At 37.3% G+C, this 23,260-nt stretch overlaps 1 protein-coding gene across 2 annotated transcripts in view; it reads right to left on the bottom strand.

The window, feature by feature from the left end:
* The window catches only part of MGAM2 (maltase-glucoamylase 2 (putative)), an 86,522-nt gene extending 67,502 nt beyond the window's left edge, over nt 1–19,020 (bottom strand). For both annotated transcript variants that reach the window (XM_049094880.1, XM_049094881.1), the window contains exons 1-7: nt 18,886–19,020; nt 14,344–14,446; nt 10,675–10,754; nt 2,056–2,179; nt 1,846–1,961; nt 1,141–1,295; nt 171–342 (exon numbers count right to left, since the gene is read on the bottom strand). In XM_049094880.1, the coding sequence (XP_048950837.1) occupies nt 171–342; nt 1,141–1,295; nt 1,846–1,961; nt 2,056–2,179; nt 10,675–10,754; nt 14,344–14,446 (750 nt within the window). In that variant the 5' untranslated portion in view covers nt 18,886–19,020. The remainder of the gene's footprint in view (nt 1–170; nt 343–1,140; nt 1,296–1,845; nt 1,962–2,055; nt 2,180–10,674; nt 10,755–14,343; nt 14,447–18,885) is intronic.
* Nucleotides 19,021–23,260: the final 4,240 nt, after the last annotated feature.

A 23,260-nucleotide genomic window follows, 5' to 3' on the forward strand; every position in this document is an offset into this window, starting at 1 on the left:
ATTGTGAGTTTATAAACCTCAAGAAGAAGTATTCTTTGGCACAAACGTATCTAACTTGGGCAAAATAATATATGGATGTAACTCGTAGGCTACTTGACTCTAGGTCACTTTCTGGAAAGGAGAGAGGGATTCCTCACTGGGAACCATAAGTTAGAGGAAGGGAAGCTCACCTCGGTGGGGGCAGCATCTCGAGTGAAGATGGGCCAGGTCTTCCAGGTCATGTTGTGGCGGTACTGCTGATGTACATGCTCTCCCAGCCCATACACAGTGGCACTGGGCAGTCGGAAGGACAGCTGCAGGTACTGCTGGGCGAACTGCAAGGGCCCGATGCTCGTGTCCAATCTGGACGATGGGGTAAGAGTGAGAGTCACCAAACAGCTCTCTGCCAGGAAACTGTCTGCTACACTCCCTGTTCTCTTTGTTCTCAAAGTGTGAGAACATTCACTTTCATACTACCTTTGAAGGTCTTTCTAGGGTCTCTCTGATTCTTTCATTCTAGAGAAGATTTGATACCAGAAACTCAAGTTGGATGATTGGGGGGAAAAGAGCAGATGGGACTTTATACTTGCCGGGCATCTACTCCATGCCAGGAACTATTCTGGATGCTTCATGAATATATCTCAGTTCATATAGCAACAGTGGCGATTCTCATTCCCTTTCTATGGACCTGGGAACTGAGGTTGATGTGAGACCAGTGGTGACTTACTGGTGCAAGAACTTGAACATAGGTTTTACCAATATTAATCTCTGTATTTTCTCTAGTATAATTTATGGTTTAAGCTCAGGCTGTTGTTAGATTCTTTGTGGCAAGTTTCTCAGGAAATAAAAATTTGGAATGATAGTGAAGTTGAGTTCCAAAGTGAATGCTAATCCAATATAATACAATTTCCTATTTCATAACATACATGAACTACAAGTGCATTAACTTAGCACACCAGCACATTACATTTTAGCATGCTGTATTCTGCAATCACGACAGATTAGCAGTGTTAGTGATTTACGGTAAAAACTTTGACATTTTTCTGAAGTTCAAACAATTTCCCAAGTCATACTTATCTCATCATCCACCCCTAGTAAGTCAGATGGAATGATACTGAGACTATATACTCAACGATATACAAAGATTATTGAAAAGCTCACAAGACTCTTCCGTTGCTCCTCCTTATTATTTTGATGCTGAAGGGTTTATGAATGACCTCTAGGTAATAGTTGAAATTGATGGCTCTATTAGTCCTATTAAACAGGTTAATATTTTCATGCTGGACTTCATAGCGTATGTTATTGGTATCATTGATCTGTCAGAAAAAAAAAAGAGAAAAAACAAAAGTGATGAGAAGGATTCCTTATAAAGCTACAAAGGATTTTCACTCTTAGCACCCAGTGAAAATAGCTTCTAACTTTTTTTTAAAAACATTATCTTATTTGATAGAGACAGAGAGCAAAAGCAGGAGGAGGGGCAGAGGCAGAAAGAGAGAGAGAGAATCCCAAGCAGACTCTACACTGAATGCAGAGTCCCATACGAGGCTCCATCCCATGACCCCGAGATTATGACTGGAGCTGAAACCAAGCGTCAGATACTCAACTGATTGAGCCACCCAGGTGCCCCAATAGCTTCTAATTCCTAATCCCATGTTTCTTGAATTGTGAGAAAAAAATCACCCAATCGTGAGTCCCCCACAAAATTCAAAACAACCCACGCATCCCATTGGGAGAATCCTGCAGAGGGTAACAGGGGTACCTTCTGCCTACACAGCTCTATGTCATGCTGAAAGGAGAATGATGTGAACCCAGTGTGAGGTCACTGCTTTCCTCAGAGATGTGCTCAGTGATAACTTCTAAACCAACCTTAAAATGGAAACGATTGGATGTCTGATACTCAGCTGTGAAGAAGGCTTCGTCGACATCATATCCAAACAGAGATGGGAATGACAACTTTTTCAAGTGGGCTGTAAACTCTAGGGCTGGAGGGGAGGCAGCTTTTAGACTTTATTTTTCAGTTAGCTTATCTGAGTCATAAATAGTTGTTCCCTGGGACCTCATTAGGGCAGTGCTCACCTGTCTTTGTATTATTCTGGCTATCAATGACTTCGTAGCCCCAATTTCTGGGGAAGAAGCACGTAGGGACATTAATATCTGACACAGGCTTCCAGCAGCACCTATGTTGCTGGCGGCAGACATCCTGTAACAATGGCACAGAGTTAGCATTATATGGAATGAAGGAAGAAAGTTCTATCTGTGTATTTATAACCAATTTTATTCCAAGAAGACTTTAAGATAGGTCATATTTACATGCAGTCATTTATTTCCTCTTCTTTTATTACACACTTATCCAACCTCCAGTATGCATTTATTACCTACCTAACAAGAAATGCATAACACAGATAAATAAGACACAGTTCTTGCCTCTGGGAAACTTCCATTACAGTCTAGTAGTACATGCAGACAATTTCAGCATGAAAGGAGTACCAGACAGAGAGTGCCCAGGGGCTGAAGGAACACACACACCAGCCATGGCATACGGCCTAGAAGGCTGTGAGCAGGGTGAGGTGGGTTTCCAGGTAGGTGAAAGGTAATCCCACTCCTAGCGCACCAGAAAAGGTTAGCTAAGTGAACAGTAGAGCAGTATTCCAAGTAGAGAATGCAGCAATGCATGATAGAATCATAAAAACCACAAGTTCATTCTGCCAAGAACACTGAGTAAGAGAACCATGTTGGGGGGATACAATATTCACACCAGGAGTAAGCTGGATGTCAGACCAACCAGTTTAGACTTTCTTATGAGGAAAGGACATGGAAATGACTAACAATATGGCACAAAGAAACGCATTTCTAAAATGTAAGAAAAGAAAAGGAAAATGGGAAAAAAATTAAGATAGACCTGGGATAGAAGGTGACATAAAGAAATTCACAATGTCCACAAGGTTAAAATAAACCATATCTGGTTTCTCAGAGTGGCTTGATTACGGATTTTTTAAATTATTATTATTTGGGGTACTTGGGTGGCTCAGTTGGTTAAGCATCTGCCTTCGGCTCAGGTCATGATTCCAGCGTCCTTGGATCAAGCCCTGCAAAGAGCTCCTCGCTCAGTGGGGAACGTGCTTCTCCCTCTCCCTCTGCCACTCCCCCTATTTGTTCTTTCTCTGTCAAATAAATAAATACAATATTTTAAAAAATGATTATTATTGGGCAGCCCGGTGGCTCAGCAGTTTAGCGCTGCCTTCAGCCCAGGGCGTGATCCTAGAGTCCCAGGATCAAGTCCCATGTCGGGCTCCCTGCATGGATCCTGCTTCTCCCTCTACTTGTGTCTCTGCCTCTCTCTCTCTCTGTGTGTCTCTCATGAATGAATAAATAAAATCTTTTAAAAAATGATTATTATTTGGTGAGATGTATTTTCTATAGGCTCTACAACTTTAAGATTCACTTGTATAAAAACTGTTTTGTTATAATAAAGAAATAAGATAGACGGCAAATTGAATCAAACTGTTGAAATAAGCATCCACCTGTCCATCCAACTAAACTTACATGAAGTGACAGAAATATCATTAAGAAAAAAATACAAAACCATTTAAAAAACATCCAGCTAAAATGCAATATGGCAGAAATGGCATGAAATTACTGACACGTGGGACGTAGACTTTACCAAGTATAGGGGAAAATATATCCATAGCCTAAAACACAAGAGGAGACCACATCAACGTGAAGAAGTTGAAGAGAACCTGGGCATAGTTTTGGATCATTAATTGGGAAGCTCCTGTATGAACATTTAGCTGCCTAATCTGACATTCCTTACAGCTACTATAAGTTCTGGCTAATTGGTGGGTATCCTGAAGTATTTATTCATAGGGTAAAGGGGGTTAGGAAAGATGTTAGGATTCAGAAGGCATAGCAATACACCAGATAATAAGCCAGTGTCTCTAACTCCCAAACAAGTACCCACATTCTCTCCAGCAGTCCTTTCCTTCCTTCCTAAATACCTAGAGCAAGCCAAGGTAAATAGGACAGGCAGTTATAGATAATTAAATACAAAGATGACAGTCAACAACCACCAAACACGAAAGGAACCAACACTATGATAGGCACCAAACTTAATAAACAGAAGAAACAAATTGCAGGCAACAATTAATAGAAAAGAAAACATTGCGAATCTTTTAAATAAATACAATTATTATCTTTATAGAGAGGCACATAGCTGTTGCTTCCATTAGAAAAAAAAAGCAACAAAGAATATTGAAAGTTAAGATATTAATATTTGGACAAGTAACAAAAAGGAAAGAGAACAATGTCAAGACAAGAAGAAATTTTCTTTAAATCAAATTTAGGATTACCTCAGAACACAAGGACAAAGACACGGAAAGTATGAAAGACAGGGTAGGCAAAGTGCCCCATGGGGTCAGATAGCAATATTCAACTAGAAGATTCCAGAAGGGGTGAAAAGAGGATACAGGCTAGGGAAGTGGGAATTAAAGAGAGTAAGTATTGTTCTACATGATGAACAACACAATGTACAACCCAAGTAACTAGAAAAAAAAACTAAATAAACCCAGAAAAACTACACGGAAGATTAATGAATAAAAGCAGTAATTAATGTAAAAGAATCAAGTATCTATAGTTATCATTTTAAAACATGAAATGAGCCTCTCCTCTGTTTCAGGTATTCATCTAAGTTCACGTGATACAGTGATGCCAGCAAGTGTAGTAGGTGAAACAGACACCACCATTAATTAAACAGATCTTGTTTCCACCACTGATTTGAAATGCCATGCTCAGGACAAGCTAAATTTAAGTGCACATATATGAGGCTATGAATATGCATTTTGGAACTTCCTATTTTATAGGTATGTATGTGTCAATTCCTGCTACAATTCCACACTGATAATTACTAGAGTGCAAGGATATGTTTTGATATTAGTTTGGCAGATCAATACATCTAACAAAGACTCTTTGAGAAGATCAAAGAAATATGAATACCTTATGAAATCCTGTTTTGACATAAAGGACAAACAAGATTAGAAACAAAAATTATGAATGACAACAGATACATAGGATTTTTTTGAGAGAGAGAGAGAGAGAGAGAGAGAGAGAGCACATGAGCAAGGCAGAGGGTAAGGGAGAGAGAGAGAATGTCATGAGATCATGATCTAAGCCAAAATCAAGAGTCCGAGGCACAACCAACTGAGCCAGCCAGGTGCTCCAGAGGTATAGGATTTTTAATATAACTATGGATTGTGAGAAAACTATTTGTACAAATATTTGCCAATGAATTTGAAACTATAATTTGAATCTTTAAATGGTAAAATATTAAATAATCAAAATAAGAAGAGATAGAAAACCTGAAACAACCAATTGCCTTGAGAAATTATAAGTAGTCAAGGAACCTTCCCTAAACAAACAAACAAACAAACAAACAAACAAACAAACAAAAAACAAAGACTTTGCCTAGATGACCTGGAGAATAGAATATTCTCATATTATACATTTTTTTCAGAACTTAGGAAAAGATGGATAGTTTCTTGTTTCATTTTATTAAACTATAATAATTCTGGCAGCAAACTAGACAAGGAAAAGTTAAGATAAACAAAAATATATAAGCCAATTTCACTTAAAAAACATAGTTGTTTTTATAAACACCTATTTTAGTGTATTATAAACACTGTTTTAGTGTATTTTAGTGTATTAAAAGAATTAATGCATAATAGCCAACTAAGGGTTATCAGGCATAAAAATGGTTCATAATTAAGAAATGTTTTAATTTTTTTTATTTATTTATGATAGTCACAGAGAGAGAGAGAGAGAGAGGCAGAGACACAGGCAGAGGGAGAAGCAGGCTCCATACACTGGGAGCCCGACGTGGGACTCGATCCCAGGTCTCCAGGATCGCGCCCTGGGCCAAAGGCAGGTGCTAAACCGCTGTGCCACCCAGGGTTCCCATTAAGAAATGTTTTAACATAATTTGCATTGTCAAAAGAAAACCACATGATCATCTCAACAGAAGCAAACTTTTTTAATTTTTAAATTAATTTATTTTGATAGAGAGAGTATGTGTGAGTAGGGAGAGGGGCAGAGGGAGAGAGAGAGAGAATCTCAAGGGGACTCTGCACTTAGCACGAAGCCTGACACAGGGCTTGATATCATGACCCTGAGATTATGACCTGATCCAAAATCCAGAGTTGAATGCTTAACCAACTGAGCCACCCAAGCATCCCCAGAAGGAAACTATTTTTAAGATATAATTATGTGGTAAATTTAAATGCCCTACATTTAAAAAGTAAATTATGAAATAATACGTATAGTATAATCTGTTAAAATAAAATAAACATATATTAATATATGTGCATAATATATAGATATTTGCAAAAGCATAGAAAAATCAAGAGAAGGACATACACCAAGCTATTGACTTGATTCTGGGAAGGGGATCTGAAGGTAGAGAGAAAGCATTATGAACAAGGAAAGATTTTTTCCACTTAACTCTGTACATAAATATAAAGTCCTTATTAAAGGAATGTGATTAAAAAAAAGAAAAGAATAGAGAAAATAATATGTCACAACACTACTCATTTGGAAAAGGAATAGTACTGACAAGTATTTTAGATGCTAACATCTGATGTAATTACATTGAAAAATGACAATATGAATATAACCTAAATCAGTGTTTCATGTCTATTATAAACAAAGCAATCACAGTATAACCATAAAATATTCTTAAATGTACATATTAATTCTCTGTATATACAGCTGATATTCCTGCCTCATCTTCTCCAGATAACAACAACAAAAAAAAAGCTGGAGGAGATCAGTGGAGAAAGAGTTTGCAGGTTCTGGATAACCTCTGGATAACTGATATTACTAAGCTCGAGGCAAACATTCATTAGCTCTGTTACTTCTGAAACTGAGGTTGGTAAAGTCCAAAAGGTTAGTTTCACTGCCATAAATTGTTCCAAAGTCTGTAGACCTCTGTAAACAGCAGTAAGACAAGAGATCTAATATATTCAGGTAAATACAATATTTTTAAATGCAGTCTGCCATAACATCCCTAGTTCAATTTTAAGCCATTCTCAGTATTGCAGACACAAAAAAGGTCAAACCTTTGATGTACATTTCCTTCTTCTTTTCCATTTCCACTTCCACCACAGACAATAACAGAGATTCTCATAAACTCTTACCTAGACGACAGTGGTTGACTCATGACAAGTCTCCCTATCTTTATTCTTTCCTCTAACACCAAACTTTCCCAAAGAGTATTCTCCAGTTATCTTTTAAATAGACTTTTATGCTATTTTCCACTCAAATAATAAATTTGATCAGTAGAATTTGAGAATTGTTTGGAAATTTATCTAATCTAACTTCCATTTGATATAGGGATTTTTTCAGTAGTGCCTCTGAAAGATGCTTAAGTTCTGTAAATGATGTGTAGCCAACTTCTTCCAAAATCCAATATTTCACCTTCATAGTTAATATTTTACTGCAAGGTTATTTCTTATGTTTAGTTAAAAATCATTCTCCAGGGGACACCTGGGTGGCTCAGCGTTGAGCGTCTGCCTTTGGCTCAGGTCGTGATCCTGGGGTCTGGGGATTAAGTCCTGCATCAGGCTTCCCACGAGGAGTCTGCTTCTCCCTCTGTCTGTGTCTCTGCCTCTCTCTCTGTGTCTCTCATAAAAGAATAAAAAATCTTAAAAAAAAAAAAGTTATTCTCCAGAAATTTCCATTCTCTGAAACTTCATATAGCCTTTTAGATAAAATATTTCAAACAATATTAAAAAATTAGAAGGAAAAACAATCCTTGGTGTTATAAGACAAAGAAGAAGAAAAGTATATTGGAAAAAAAATTAAATGGTTATTAGTTGCAGTATCATTATGTTTAAGAAAAATCCAAAAGTTCCTATAAACAAACTAAGATAATTAATAAGCAAATTTAAGATTTCTGGCTATAAGATCAATATTCAAAAAATCAATTTTAAATCCATATGCCAACAATAGCTTAAATGGAAAATTAAAATGTAAAAATATTTATATAAAATCAAATATCAAATAGTTAGAAAAACCTGGAAAAATTTTTCAAGCCTCTACACCAAAAACTTCAAAATTAAAAATCTCAATAAATGAAAAAATATATCATGACCATAGATTAGAATATTCACTCTTATAAATATGGAACTTCTTACAGATTTATTCATTTTATGTGTACAGAATAAAATTTCTGGTAGATTTTTTTGAGAAAACTGAGAGACCAATTCTAAAATGTATTTATAAGTCTAAAGCGTTGACAATAGGCTAGGCAATCTTGAAGAAAAATAGGAATGATAAGGAGGACTTACACAACCACATATCATGACCTTTATAAAGCTATACTAATCAACACAATGTGATATTGGCAAAAGAACAGACTGATAATGGAACAAAATAGATGTTCCAGAAACAGGTCCTCACATATAAAGACATAATTTACAATAAATGTGTCACTACAATGCAGAGGGGAAAAGATGGTAATTTCAATAAGTCATGATGGATCTATTAAGGATTCATGAAAAAAAAATGTTCTGGACTTCTACTTGATACCATACACAAAAACAAATTTTAGTTTGATTAAAAGTCTAAATTTGAAGAATAAAACAATGCTTTCAGAGGAATGTATAGGAATATATTTTTCTAACTTGGGAGTAGGTGAGAATTTTTAAATAGAATACAAAATGCATGTTAGACCTCTTAAAGTGTATTTTAGTAAAATTAAGAACTACTTTTCACCAAAAGTGACCATTGGGTTAAAAGTCAAATCACAGAATAAGAGAAGATAAGAGATTTGTATCCAGAATATATAAATTACTACTACAAAGCAATAAGAATAAATGAAGAGCCCAGCAGAAAAAAACTGGTTAAAAAATTTAAAAGACACTTCATAAATATGATTATCCATGTAGCCAAGAAGTATAGGAAAAGGTGTTTAACTTCATTAGTCATGTGGGATGTACACAGCATAGGGAATATAGTCAATAATATTGTAACAACGTATGGTAACAGATGGTAACTATACTTATCATGATGAGTATTGTGTAATATATAGAAATGTTGAATCACTATGTTGTATACCTGAAACTAATAAAACATAATGTAAACCATACTTCAATATTCAAAATTTTTAAGTGAAAATTACATTAAAGAAAACAAAGAAAAAGGAAAAAACACCAAAAGAAGGTTAGGATGCAGAGTAATTGCTCTTATATACTGCTACTAGGAGTGTAAATTGGTACAAATATTTTGAAAAACTATTTTGCAAGATCCCCAAAAGATAAACATGTATATTTCCTATGAACTGAAAATTCCATTTTTAAAGATCTTATTTATTCATTCATGAGAGACACAGAGAAAAGCAGAGACGTAGGCAGAGGGAGAAGCAGGCTCCCTGTGGGGAACCTGATGTGGGACTTGATCCCAGTACCCCAGGATCATGACCTGAGCCAAAGGCAGACACAATGACTGAGCCACCCAGGTGCCCCTAAAAATTCCATTCTTATGTATCATTATTTGCCTAGAACATAACTGTATACTTAATAATTCAAGAAGAAGAACTACAGAAACCACTTAGAAATAATAGAAAATTTCAGCTGGCCAATTATATAATTAACATGTTATGTTGTAATCGAACACAAATGTATAAATATAAAATAAATATAATAAATACAAAATAATCATTAGTAATAAAAGGAGCACCAATTAGAAAATATAATGGATTGTATATACAATAGAAACTAAGTACAGGAAAGATCTAGGGGGAAAAAACCCTCATGATGCATAGGTAATAAAATGCATATCAAGAGAAACACAAAACCTGATTGAGGAATATACATACATTAAAAAGAGTTGATATGGTAAGACTTCCTGTTTTTAGAATGGGAAGATTCAAAATTATGGAGTTATCAATATTTCCTAAATTAAACCAAAAAATCAATGCAGTCCTAATTAATATCCCAATAGGATATTATGGGATATAGAATGTAGAATATGGGGGAAAGAAATAAAATCTAAACACATATTTTCTTTCTGATAAAGTCACAAATTACAATTAAACGGAGTTTAAAGAGTTGATACTCTTGTGGTGACTACCCAGGGAGAAAATCTAAATTCTTTAGCATATGTTCATTTGGAAGATCTGTTGCCAATACACCATTTTATTTTTGTTTTCTTGGGTTTTTTGTTTGTTTCAAGTTTTTATTTAAATTCTAGTTAGTTTACATATATTGTAAGATTGGTTTGAGGAGTAGGATTCAGTGATCCACTTAACACCAATTTTAGAAGGCTCTTATAACAAGTCACTGGAGTTCTACAAATGACTAACTCAATCATCCATATGTGTTTGATGGCCTCTATTTTCAAGCAATACATGGTCTAGCCCACAAACATTTAACCTTCCCATAGCTATCCTTGGAATCACACTTATGACACATTATGAACTCCCCCCTCTACTCTGGACTTGAGACCCCATGAGCCAACACTCTTAGTTCCTTCCAACCTATCCTGCTTCCACAGTGTTGCTGTTTATTTTAATAAGGTGAAAGAGAAATGACTCCAAACAAATCAGAGGCCCATAATCCCCTCCACCACCACCCTTGTCCCACTTCATATACTCATTTCTGTAAATAAAACCCAGCAGACCAACATCAGGGAGCCCATTTCTCTGACCTCTGTCACCACCTGGCCAGGAGCACAGTCTATCCTCTCTGATTCAGGGATCTCTGGGCACTCTGGAGCAAATGCAGTCGCTGTATAGGAATTAAAGGAAAAATATTGAACATCTGTATGGTAATCAAAATTCCAAGAAGGATGCAGGTGAAGTTATAGACTTTCAGCCAATTCTCCTGTATTGACCAGTATATTGATCCCTAGTAGCTAGTACCTACATGTACATACAAGTGCTAAACATATTTGCCTTTTTTTTGTTTTTATTGAGATATAATTCATATGCCATCAAATTCACCCTCTTAAAGTGTACAATTCGATGGCTTTCAGTATTTTACAAAGTTGCGCAACCAATCACCACTATCTAATTCCAGAACATTTTCACCATCCTGAAAAGAAATCACATACCCATTAGTGGTCATTCCCCATCCCTCCCTTCTCCCAGTCTCTGGCAAATGCTAATCTGCTTTCTGCCTCTATGGATTTGCCTATTCTGGATATTTCATATAAATGGAATCATAAAGTATGTGGTCTTTAATGTCTGGCTTCTTTCACTTGGCATAATGTTTGCAAGGCTTATCCATGTTGTAGCATGTAACAAGCATTTCATTTCTTTTTATGGGTGAACCATAACCATAGTATGGATATAACACTAAAAAGTCCCCTCCAAAGTTGACGCACATTTGGGTTACTTCCACTTTTTGACTATTACACAGAATTCTACAATGAACATTTCCATACAGGTTTTTGTGTGAACAGACGTTTTGAATTCTATTGGTTATATATCTGGAAATGGAATTGCTAATTAGTACGGTTAACTCTAAGTTTTTGAGGAACTGCTAAACTCTTTTCCAAAGGGACTGCACAATTTTCCATTCCCATTAGTGTGTCCTAAGACAGTGTTGCCTAACTCGAGGTCAAAATATTTGTGTTTTCTTCTTAGAATTTAATGGGTTTGGCTCTTACATTTCAAGTCTTGATCCATTTTGAGTTAATTTTCCTATGTGATTCAGGTGGGGATCCAGTATTATTTTTTTTTTACATGCTGATATCCTGCTGTCCCACACATTTGTTTTTTGTTTATTTTTTGCCTTTCTTTCCCCACTCATTTTCAGCCACCTGTGAGGTAAACTAGGTAGGTAAATATTATTGTCCTCATTTGGACAAAGATCTTCACTCAACATTGCTATTTTTACTTTAGACTTTGTCACTTCTATGAACTCCCACCCCCACCCCCGCCACCTGCCAATGTAACATCAGAAGTAGGATCTGGTTCAGTAGGCTCTATGAGCCAGTCAAAACCCAGAATTCCATTTGAAGCTTGAGTCAACAGTTATTGTAAGCATAATAGGTCTCCTTTAGTATCTTTGTTTCTATTCAAAAAAAGACATCAAAACAACTCTCCTACCTTTATGGCTCTATACTTATTTGTATATATATTTAAATAAAATTTTATTTTAAAATTGCATTAAAGACTTAAATGTAAGACCCTTGAAACCGAAATTCTTAGAAGAAAACATATGAAAAACACTTCATGAGATTGGTCTTGGCAAGGATTTCATGGATATGACACCAAAAGCACATGCAACAAAAGTAAAATTGGACAAGTGGGACTAAAAAGCTTCTGCACAGCAAAGGAAACCATCAACAGAATGAAAAGGTAACATAAAGGATGGGAGAAAATATTTGCAAACCATCTATCTGAAAATGGGCAAAATTCTAAAATATATAAGGAATGCCTACAACACAATAGTAAAAACAAAATAAACAAAATGAATCTGATTAAAAAATGGGCTAAAGACTTCCATAAGCATTTCTCCAGAGACACACAAATGGCCAACAGAAAAGAAGCTCAATGTCACTAATCATCAGGGAAATTTAAATCAAAACCACAACTAGATATCACCTCACATCTTAGGATGGATATTATAGAAAAAAAAGAAGAAAGATAACAACTGTTGGTGAGAATGTGGAACAATTGGACCCTTGTATGCTAATGGTGAAGTTGATGCAAATTGGTGCAGCCATTATGGAAAACAATATGGAAATTCCTCAAAAAATTAAAAATAGAAGCACTATATGATCCAGCAATCCCACTTCTGGATATTTATTCAAAGAATTCAAAGAATTGAAATCAAAACTTCAAACAGATACTAGCATCCTCATGCTAATTGCAGTGCTATCCACAATAACCAGTATGTGAAAACGACCCAGGTGTCCATCAATCAATGAATGAAGAAAACGTGATGTGTGTACATATAACAGAATATTATTCAGCCATAAAATAAGGAAGGCAATCTTGTCATTTGCAATAACGTGGATGAACCTGGAAGACATTATGCCAGTGAAATGAACTGGTTACAGAAGGACAGATGCTACATGATTCCATTTATATGAAGAATTTAAAATAGTCAAAATCACAGATACAAAGGCTAGAATGATAGTTTCCATGGCCAGAGGGGAGGAAGAAATGGGATGTTGCTAATTAACATATATAAAGTTTCAGTTACACAAGATGAATAATAAGTTCTACATATCTGATGTACAACATCATGCCTATGAATGATGGTACTGTCTTGTACACTTAAGAATCTATTAAGAGGGTAGACCTCATGTTGCGTTCTTATCACAATAAAAAGATTTAAAAATTTCCTTTTCAACTCATGGAAGCATATCTTCAAGAAGCATCTCTAAAGAAACCCAACGTATAGAACAGGTGAAAGTGGAATTTTATTACTCTGCATGAATTAGAGTGTGATTTAAGGTAAATGCCTTAGGGTAAATGCCTTCACACCTTCAGGTGTGAAGATCTAGTTTTATGTTAACTAAAATAAACTACTTATTCATGTACATTGGATAGTAATCTCATAGGATTTGTTACCCCCAAAAAAATTCAATAGGGGAAAAATACTAATAGACTAAAAATAGTTTATATCAATAGTTTTCAAATCATCTTTCAAAGACATAATTGTTCCTAGAACGCGCCCTAATGTTTATTGTGGAGAGTGCTGAAGAGAGATTGAGTAGGGTTTCTATTCAATGCTCGCTTAAAATACATGTCTGAAGTGAGTTTTAGCAAGCAAAATAAACTTCAAATTCTGTTTTAATTAAGGATATATTTTTTTTGTATTACACATTATTTTATTATTTAGAGTATTGTGTACATAGAGGAGAAAGTGTTCTGTTGGATGCTTTTATGTGAGAGAAAACAGATTCAAAGGTATTGATGAAGAAATCACAGCTATTTCAATCAGAATATGGGCTGGAAGCTAATTGTAATTAATATATTTAAGCCAAGTTAATCAGCCCCCAACTTGCCTATAATCTAATTTCCTTTTCCATAATGTAATGGGATTAGGTCCTGTTGCCCCAACTGTTCTTTCTTTTTAAAGGTTCTATTACTATATGACTGGACACCTGATGAGCCTAATTTTGCATCTTGTTAAACTTCATCAAATGGGATTTGGGACCCTGAATGTCACTAGCATTCAAGGTTTTGTTGTGGAAAAAGAACACTTGTCTTTTGTCAAGTTTTGGTTGCGGATGTGGGTTGTGAATCATGCAATATGCTGCCATACTGAAAAGCAAAAGAATGAAATGATGTCCTTGGCATCCAGAGGGGACTTTCTTTACCAATCCTTCCAACCCCAAAGCCACAAGCATCCTCCTTACCTTCAATATTCAACACAAAAAACATCAAGAAGATATCTAAGGCCAGTACAGTTAGGAAGAAGATGATCAGAAGGACTTCCAATATAGTGAGTTTCCTTGCCATCTAGATGGACACAGATAATGAGAGTTAAGCAAACCGCAAACCCCATCAATCCAAAAGGACAGGCATCATGATTAAAATGTGAACTCATCTGCAAGATGACTTGATTACAAGCATCCCTCCTTACAATATCAAGAGACTATTGGTTTCCACTCATCACAATGTTTACAATTAATTCTAGTCTGTGCACCCAACACCTCTAGAAAAAGAGCCCTTGCCTTTTTTTGTCTCTGGAGGGATTGAATACTGTCCAAGGAGAGCATATATCAGACATAAAGAACTAGAGGTAGAGAGTGAGGAGTGGAATGGAGTACAGGAGGGAGACAAGGGGTTAAGGTGCCTCACAAAGCCCTTTTATTTTTTTATTTTTTATTTTTTTTTTACAAATCCCTTTTAGATGCCACTTTGATCCTCACATCCACCCTACACAGTAGAGTGGAGGGTCACTCTCAGGGAAGGAAAAAGTAACAAAACCTGAATCCTAGTCTTCTTATTCCAATTCCATGCCACGATGGTAAGGTGTTTAGTTATTTAGAAGAGACTAATCCTGTTAAAACTCTGGTAAGAAAAATGAACCGAATCCTGATCTCCAGCACAACGTTTGCTTGCGTGGTCACAGTACACAAACTCATGTAAATTTGGTGGCTCACCCTGGCCCTGCCAATCATGCATCCATAGACTCAGGCTTTAAAATATTTGGTGGATTGGAGTGTGTAGTGATTAGGGAACCCAAGAACTTTGATGCTCGTCCTGGCTTGCATACTAACAGGTGGAGGCGTTAGCTATTTGGATGTGCATTTCTTCACCTCCAGAAGTCAGGTTCTGGAGGTACTCTCATTCTTCTGCTCTAGTTATAGTAAATCTCACATGCTTCGCAATCCCATGACCGCCCCACCATGTCATTCCTTGACCAACTCTCCACCATCTTCAGTACTCTTCCCATTGCCCCTACACACTGGCTATTCCCTGGAATTTATCACTCCCCAGAACTGTTCCACTTGTGAAACTCCTAGCCTCTACTTACTATTTACTGGGCAGAAGCTCATTCCCTTTTACCCTCTCATTGCACTGTTTCTTTATTCTTTGATCACATTGAGGCTTCTGTTCTGTTCCACTCCCTCTTAATCTTAGTCTGTTCTGGCTATTATCCTTCCTTGACGTAGTCCTCAATAGCTATTATTTCTCTCATCTTCCTTGCTCCCCTATATGCTAAGTGAATCCATACAATGAAACCATTGATCCAAACTTCTGCCTTCCGGGTTTATGTGCTCAGCGCAATGTAGATGGCCTTGGGTTCGTAATCTGACAAATACACGGGGCCTTCAAACTGACTGACAATCTTGCCACCTTCTTTCATTCTTCACAGGAGAAATTTCCAACACTAATCCTTGTTTTCAAACCCAACCTTTGTCACCTATGGTGTTACTCTCAGCCAAAATCATCCCCAACATCACAAATAAAACAACTATTTTTGCAGAAACTATTTCATCTCCCTGCTTCTCAACCCAAACTTCTTTATAAAAATTATCCATATCTAGGTAAATTCTTATCTTTCCCCTTTTCTTAAAGGAAGAGTTTTCCCTCCTCTTGTCTAAGCATAACCCTTGTACCTTTTCTGTAGATCCCACACACTTTGAATTTCTCAAAAATCTTGTTCCACCAATTATCCTTCCTCTTTCTTGCATTAAAACCTCTCCCTCCGAATGTGCTCTTTCTCCTTAAAAGTATATCCCAAATCATCCTAAACTCTGGTGACGATTCTGTGTCCTTCTCTACGTACCATTATAACTTTATTTTTCCTTTTATAGCTAACTTTCCAAAAAGATAATGGAATGCTATCTGCATTACCTTCCTCCTATATTATTGGCATGGCTTCTGTTTCTTGCATTCCACTGAAATTCCTCCTGCCAAGGTCACCGGTGATTGAGCTGCTAAATACAATGGGCGCTCTCTTAATCATCCAGCACTATCAACCACTCCTTCCTCTCTAAATTTCTCCATGTTTGGATTCCTTGATTATCATTTAATCTTGGTTTTCACCCACTTTTCTGGCTTTTCTTCAATTTTCTTTTAGTCCTCTGTTTCATCTAGTATTGACATTCCCTATATTTTCAACATAGGTCTGCCATCCCCTCTTTTAGCGAGCTCCACCATGCATACGATTTCATATAACACCCGAGGACAGTGCAATCTATATTTCTAGCCCAGAGATTTATATTTATATGTGCAACTGCCTATTAGACATCTCACCTGGATGTCCCACACACTTAACCAAATTCAACATGTTTGAACATGTGTTCATCTCTCCCCATACCCCAGTCCCAACTTCCACCAATTCTGCCCAATTGGCCTCTCCTCAAATAATATCTTGAGGAACAGAATCACAATTTCATTAAAAAGTCTGCATAACTTTTTTGACTCCTCTCTTTCTTGTAGTTCTCATAGCCAGTCACCAGTCAGACTCCTCTCCCAATACTTTTCAAATCTGTTTCTTCCCCTGCATCACTACTAGAAATGTTTTAGTTGGGCCATCATTTCTGAACTGTGACCTGAACTGTGACCACAGCTTTCCCACTGGCTCCTTGCTTCCATTCTGCAGATGGATTCATCTTTCTACTGCACAAACAGGGTTATTTGGGTTTCCTATATTCAAGTCCTCAGTGGTTCTTCAAATAATTTGTAAACTCTTTAGCTTTGTAATCGAAGGTCTTTATGACATTTCCTATGCCCACCTCCCCTGCCTCTTCTCTCCTCTACGTTCTAGCCACACCAAACCAACAACTGTGTAGTGATAACCTTTATTTTTTTTTTAATTTTTATTTATTTATGATAGTCACAGAGAGAGAGAGAGAGAGAGAGGCAGAGACACAGGCAGAGGGAGAAGCAGGCTCCATGCACCGGGAGCCTGACGCCGGACTCGATCCCGGGTCTCCAGGATCGCGCCCTGGGCCAAAGGCAGGCGCCAAACCACTGCGCCACCCAGGGATCCCAGTGATACCTTAAAATCCATGTGAACAAAGAATTTTCTTTCTTTCTTTTTTTTTTACTTCACCTCTCCTTTAACTGCATTTCCCTGCACCCCTGTTCTTCTCAGCCCTGGCCCAATGCCATGACCATTTCTATTAGTTTTTCCATATGCATCTAGTTTCACTTTTATATTGAGGCAGGATTTTGGTTAATGTGTAATGAGCCAAGTAAAAAAGCACCTTAGTTCTGAAATGGGGGTAAGGACCAAGGATCTACAGATAATTTGCCAAGGGAGGGGGGAGTTAGGTTTGGGATTGAAGTTAGAGTGTATTAACTATTTTTTCCTGTTAGCCTAAATCTATCAAGTTTGTCTCCTCTAAATTATTCAAAAGTTTACTCTAATCTCCATATGATATATATATATAATTATATATATTATTATATATATATAATATATATAATTATATTGCTATGATACCCATACATCAAAGTTCACCAGGCAGGCATTATGATTCCCATTTCATGTAAATGTTAAGGAACTTTGCCTAGCCATGGTTAGTGGTATAACTGAGGCAAACACTAAGGCTCTGCCTCTTACACTAGTCTTTGAGTATTCTTGCTGTCTCCACAATGTCTCCTACACTTCAGAGCTTACAGATCTAGAGGCTGGACCTTCAGTGGTGGAATTTCAGGCAGTGAAAGAAGTCTGACGGATCCACCCCACAGCAAACAATTGTCACTCAGCTTCCCTTCTCCAAGCACTGTGTCTCTCCATGAGGAGACTTTCCTTTCCGGCCTCTACAAACCCAAGGCAGCCACCTATTCCACAATTCCTGAATCCTTGGGGGAGCAGTTTTAACACCTGTGGCTCAGGAAGTTCAGGATACCCTGGGGACAACCTCAAGCATTTTCTTGCCACAAGAACTATTACCATCTTGGCAGATTGCAGGTAGATGGGGATTCCTAAAGGTACAAAGTCTCTGCTACTTAGACACTCTTCCTACCTACAGCCACATTATCAACCACAATTTTAGAAAAATTAAAATCCAGGTTATTATTAAAAATCTTAATGATTGTATACCATTTCTCTCTCTGCCCAAAGAGATGCATCCACTCTCTTCCCAATCCATGTCATTTTCAGCTAGCTTCCAGAAGGGAATACTATTTGTTTATTCTTTCCTGTTTTATCCCAGTGAGAGAGGAACATCATGCATCTGATTTTCTCCATCTGTTACACACACTCACACACACACACACACACACAACACACACACACATATCCCTCTCCTGTCCAGTAGGCCTGTGACTCCATGTGCTATCTCATCCCTTATAGTTTCTGGAAAAGGAAGAAAACATCAGGTTCAGAAGAAAAGTGGGAGTTGTCCAGATCATGTAGCAGAGCAGATAGGGGCATTTATAAGAAAAAAAGAACACTATTTATTCAAAGCACGACATGCATAGGGAAAAGTACTCACCTCATAGCCGTATCCCTTTATTTGTTGCGTCTATCCCTCAGTGGTTCTTGAGGAGCACTGAGCAAAGGTGAGAAGGCTGGTGTCGCCAGCTTCTGCCAGGATTGATTTATTGCCCTGTAAATCTGATGGCGATTGGAGGAGAGGAGGGCATTTTGCAACTGACCATAAAAGGGCCCTTGCTTTCCTGGTGACTTGGAGAAAGCTCCATTTGTTAATAAAAGAGGAAGGTGGGGTTTTATTCTAATAGTTATGCTTCTTCTGTGTTCCTGTTCATATCCAATTACTTTGCTTGTCATACTACATTATACCTGCTTGTCTGTCCCAGTGGCCTAAAGAGTCCAGGAGCTGGTCATCTTCAGTCCTACATGCAGGTCCTGCCCAACACCTGCAGTTTTAAATATATAGCTATTTGTTGAATAAGTAAATGAAAGAATGAATGTCTCATGCTTGGTTCAACCACATTGTTCCTTTTTCCATTTTGTCTCCCAAAGGTCTCTTGAATAACTAAGCTTTCCATTAATTTAAATAAGCCTTCCCATCAGTTATTCTCAATAAAAAAAAAAAAAGCACCATCAAAGTAGACATTATATAATCTCAAAGGGGGAAGACATCTCTACTGGAAATTTGTCATGCTCTTTGACTGATCGGCACCTATAAAAAATTTCTAATATTTAAGGAACTTTCCACCTTGAGAATTCTGACTTTCCAAGTAGGGGGCTAGAAATTCTCTTTCACAATCTCCCTTTCAGCCAAAGTAGAGGCAAGTGACCTGTGCTCGGCCAATGAGATGTGACCCGGGAAGAAAGTGGAGAGAAGGAGGTACCATGCAGAATCCAGGATGGTGAAGAGACATTGTTTCAGAGGCAGCAGGGACTGGGAACCTAGTGGCATCCTATGCTCGATATTGGGGGTACAGGCTGCCGGACATGTACTAAAGACAGTGGCAGTGGAACCTCCCACAAGGCAATCAGGCTGCTGTACCTAGCCACATAGTCCACACCAAACCCGACACCCTAGACTTCCTGGAGTTTCGGTGAGTCATTAATATCTTTCAAAATTCCTTTTTGTTCTTAAGCTAGCTAAAGTGGGTTACTTTTATAATGAAATATAATTCACATGCCATGACATTCATCCTTTCAAAGTATACAATTCAGTGGGTTTTGGTATATTCATAGAGTTTTGCTACCATCACCACTATCCAATTCCAGCACATTTTCATCATTCCAAAAGAAAGCCATCACTCATTCGTGATCACTTCCCATTTTTCTCTCCCCCATTTCTGCAGCCACTAATCTGCTTTCTCTTTATACTTTTTTAAAGATTTTATTTATTTATTTGAGAGAGAGAGGAATAGCAAGAGGAGAGCACAAGCAGAAGGGAGGAGCAGGCTCCCTGCTCAGCAGGGAAGGGGCTCCACCCCAGGTCTCTGGGATCATAGCTGAGCCAAAGGCAGATGCTTAACCAACTGAACCACCCAGGCACCCTCTACTATCTTTCTTTATGGATTTGCCTATTCTGAACATTTCTTATAAATAGAATCATACAATATGCAGCCATTTGTGTCTGGTTTCTCCACTTGGCATAATGTTTTCAAAATTCAACCATATTGTTGTAGGTATTAAGTGCCCTCAGGTACTTTATACCATTTTATGGCTGGATAATATTCATTACATTGATATATTACAGTTTGTTTATATATTCATCAGTTGATGTACTTTTCGGTTGTTTCTCCTTCTTTTTGATATTATGAGCAATGCTGCTATAAACAGGCACATACAAGTTTTGTGTGGACATACATTTTCAATTCTTTTGGGGGATACACTTTGGAGTGAAATTTCTGGATCATATGACAACTCTATCCTTACTTTATGAAGAATTGCATTTTCCAACATGGTGGCAGGTAACATATTACATTCCCACCAGCAATATATGAGGGTATATAGTCATATATCCTATATATATAACAATATATGAGGGTATGCCATCTTTCAATGGCATCTAAGATCCATAAATAATGTAGTAGCAATAGTAGTCCATGTTTGCTTCAAACGTTCAGTGTATGCAAGTTTACACACACACACACACACACACACACACAGAAACTTGGTTTCTACCTTTATGAACTTCAGGAATGACATAAGCACCTTATCTTTAACTCTAGTAAAAGAGAGCCTTTGTCAGAGGGAAAATGTCCCTGGATCTCATTTCAAATTGGGATGGTATCTTGGCAAAAGATCAAGAAAGGAGATTTATTGCTACATAAGATCATTTTATTCTCTGTGTGATACTTTACTCTTAGCTCCCCACATCCCAGGCTCATTTATGACAGCATTCACATTTCAGTGCTGACTATCCCAGCTATTATCTGTTTCCTAAAGTGCAGAAATTAGCTAACTTTGCCATCCCTTCTTGCTCACTAGCAACTGGAAGATACTGGGTCACATACTTGTGTTGATCAATGAAAAAGAGACATTTTGAAGAGAAGAAACAAGCATGCCACTTAATTTTCTTCCAGTTGCTTATTAGTAAAAAGGACGGTAAAGTTAGCTCTTGACAGAACTTATGAAGTGATCAAAGCAAGCAGATGATTGAATCAAGTCAGAAACCAACAATATGCATGGCCCTTAACTTTCAAAGCACCTTCCTCTAAGGCAAGACTCAAAAATCTCTGATATTGCTGTAATGACAAGAAAGGAATGTTGCCGACACTTGGACCACATCTGCCAAGGTCAACACAAACCTTGTCTTTGTAGGTAACTATGATGATTAATATTATAACAAGGATGGTTTTAATAAGAAAAGGAATGAATTTCTTCCTCTTTAAGTGAAAGGGTTTCAGATTGGTTTTTGTTTGGTTGGTTTTTTGTTTGTTTTTTAGCATACCTACAAAGAGTTAAAGTGAAATTATGTGGCCTTGGAGAGAGAGATTGTCTCAAAAAGACTCCAACCTTTCCCCAATAGCTTGCCAGGAGTTACAGGTGTAGGTCCATGTTACAGGTCTGCTTCAAGGCAGCCACAAGTGTATATGGCTCCATGTGTATTGATTCTTATTTTTTTCCCCAAGTTTTCATTTAAATTCCAGTATAATATTAGTTTTAGGTGTACAATTAATCATTTTAACTTTTAATATAATAAATACTGATAGATAGAACCCTATGAACAAAAGCTTTGGAATTCTCAATATTTTTTTCAGATTATAAAGAGGTGCTGGGACCAAAATGTTTATGGAACTGGTGACTTGGTGTACTGGTTTTCAAACTTTTTACATAAATATGATGCATGAAATGTATATGAGGCTATATATATATATATATTCCACTTGAATAAAAAATTTCAGTGTATGTATTATATAGACTTTTGTATATTAATATCTATGTATATGTATTTAAAATTCTTTATTCAAATAGAATTCCAGTATGTAACTGAGTGATTGACTGAAGACAGGATGGGGAGCTCAGATCCCTGCCAATCTGCCTTCTACACCCACTCCCAGAGAGCAAGGCTAAGCCTCTTTCCAGTGTTTGGAAATTTCAGCTTTGACACCAGCAGTTTGCAGATGAGGAGGCATGATCCCCAAGAGACAGAGTGACTTCACCAAGTCCCTGACCCAAAAGAGTGCTTCTGTCTTTTGTTTTTTGTTTTTTGTTTTTGTTTTTGTTTTTGTTTTTTTTGCTTCTGAGTTTTTGTCACTCAAATGAAAGCTCCAGAAAATGCTCAACCGGTGGATCAAACACCTGTGATTGGGACTAGGCAGGATGTAACCTTATATGTAAGAAGGACAACTCTGTTCAGAGAGAGAAATTAAGGGAGCCACAGAGCCAGCTCCCTCACTGACCCCCCTCCCAGAGCTACTATGAATCATTTCAGTCCTACAGTGAAAGTCTTCACATCCATAAGGAACTGGCTGTTTAAAAGCCAAAATAGGGACACCTGGGTGTCTTGATTGTTGAGGGTCTGCCTTTGGCTCAGGTCGTGATTTGGAGTCCTTGGATCAAATCCTGCATTGAGCTCCCCGCAGGGAGCCTGCTTCTCCCTCTGCCTATGTGTCTGCCTCTCTCTGTGTATGTCTCTCATGAATAAATAAATAAAATCTTTTAAAAAATAGAAAAAGGATGAATGAATTCAAGAAACATGTGACTAGCTGAGGCTTAGGGACTCTTAAAATGCTAGAGCCACATAGGGACCCAGCCACTAATCTGAAGTCTGAGAAGCAGACATGCTTTAATCTAGGAATTCTTGAACCGAGGTCCCCAGAAATCCAAGGAGTATAAGTATAACTTAGGGAATGTGCAAGTATTGACGGGAAAAATACATCTTTGTTTACTAATTACTAACTGAAATTTAGCATTTTCTTAGATTATAAATGTAAAGAGCA

The sequence above is a fragment of the Canis lupus genome, chromosome 16 (assembly GCF_003254725.2).
Source record: "Canis lupus dingo isolate Sandy chromosome 16, ASM325472v2, whole genome shotgun sequence".
Classification (NCBI taxonomy): Eukaryota; Metazoa; Chordata; class Mammalia; order Carnivora; family Canidae; genus Canis; species Canis lupus.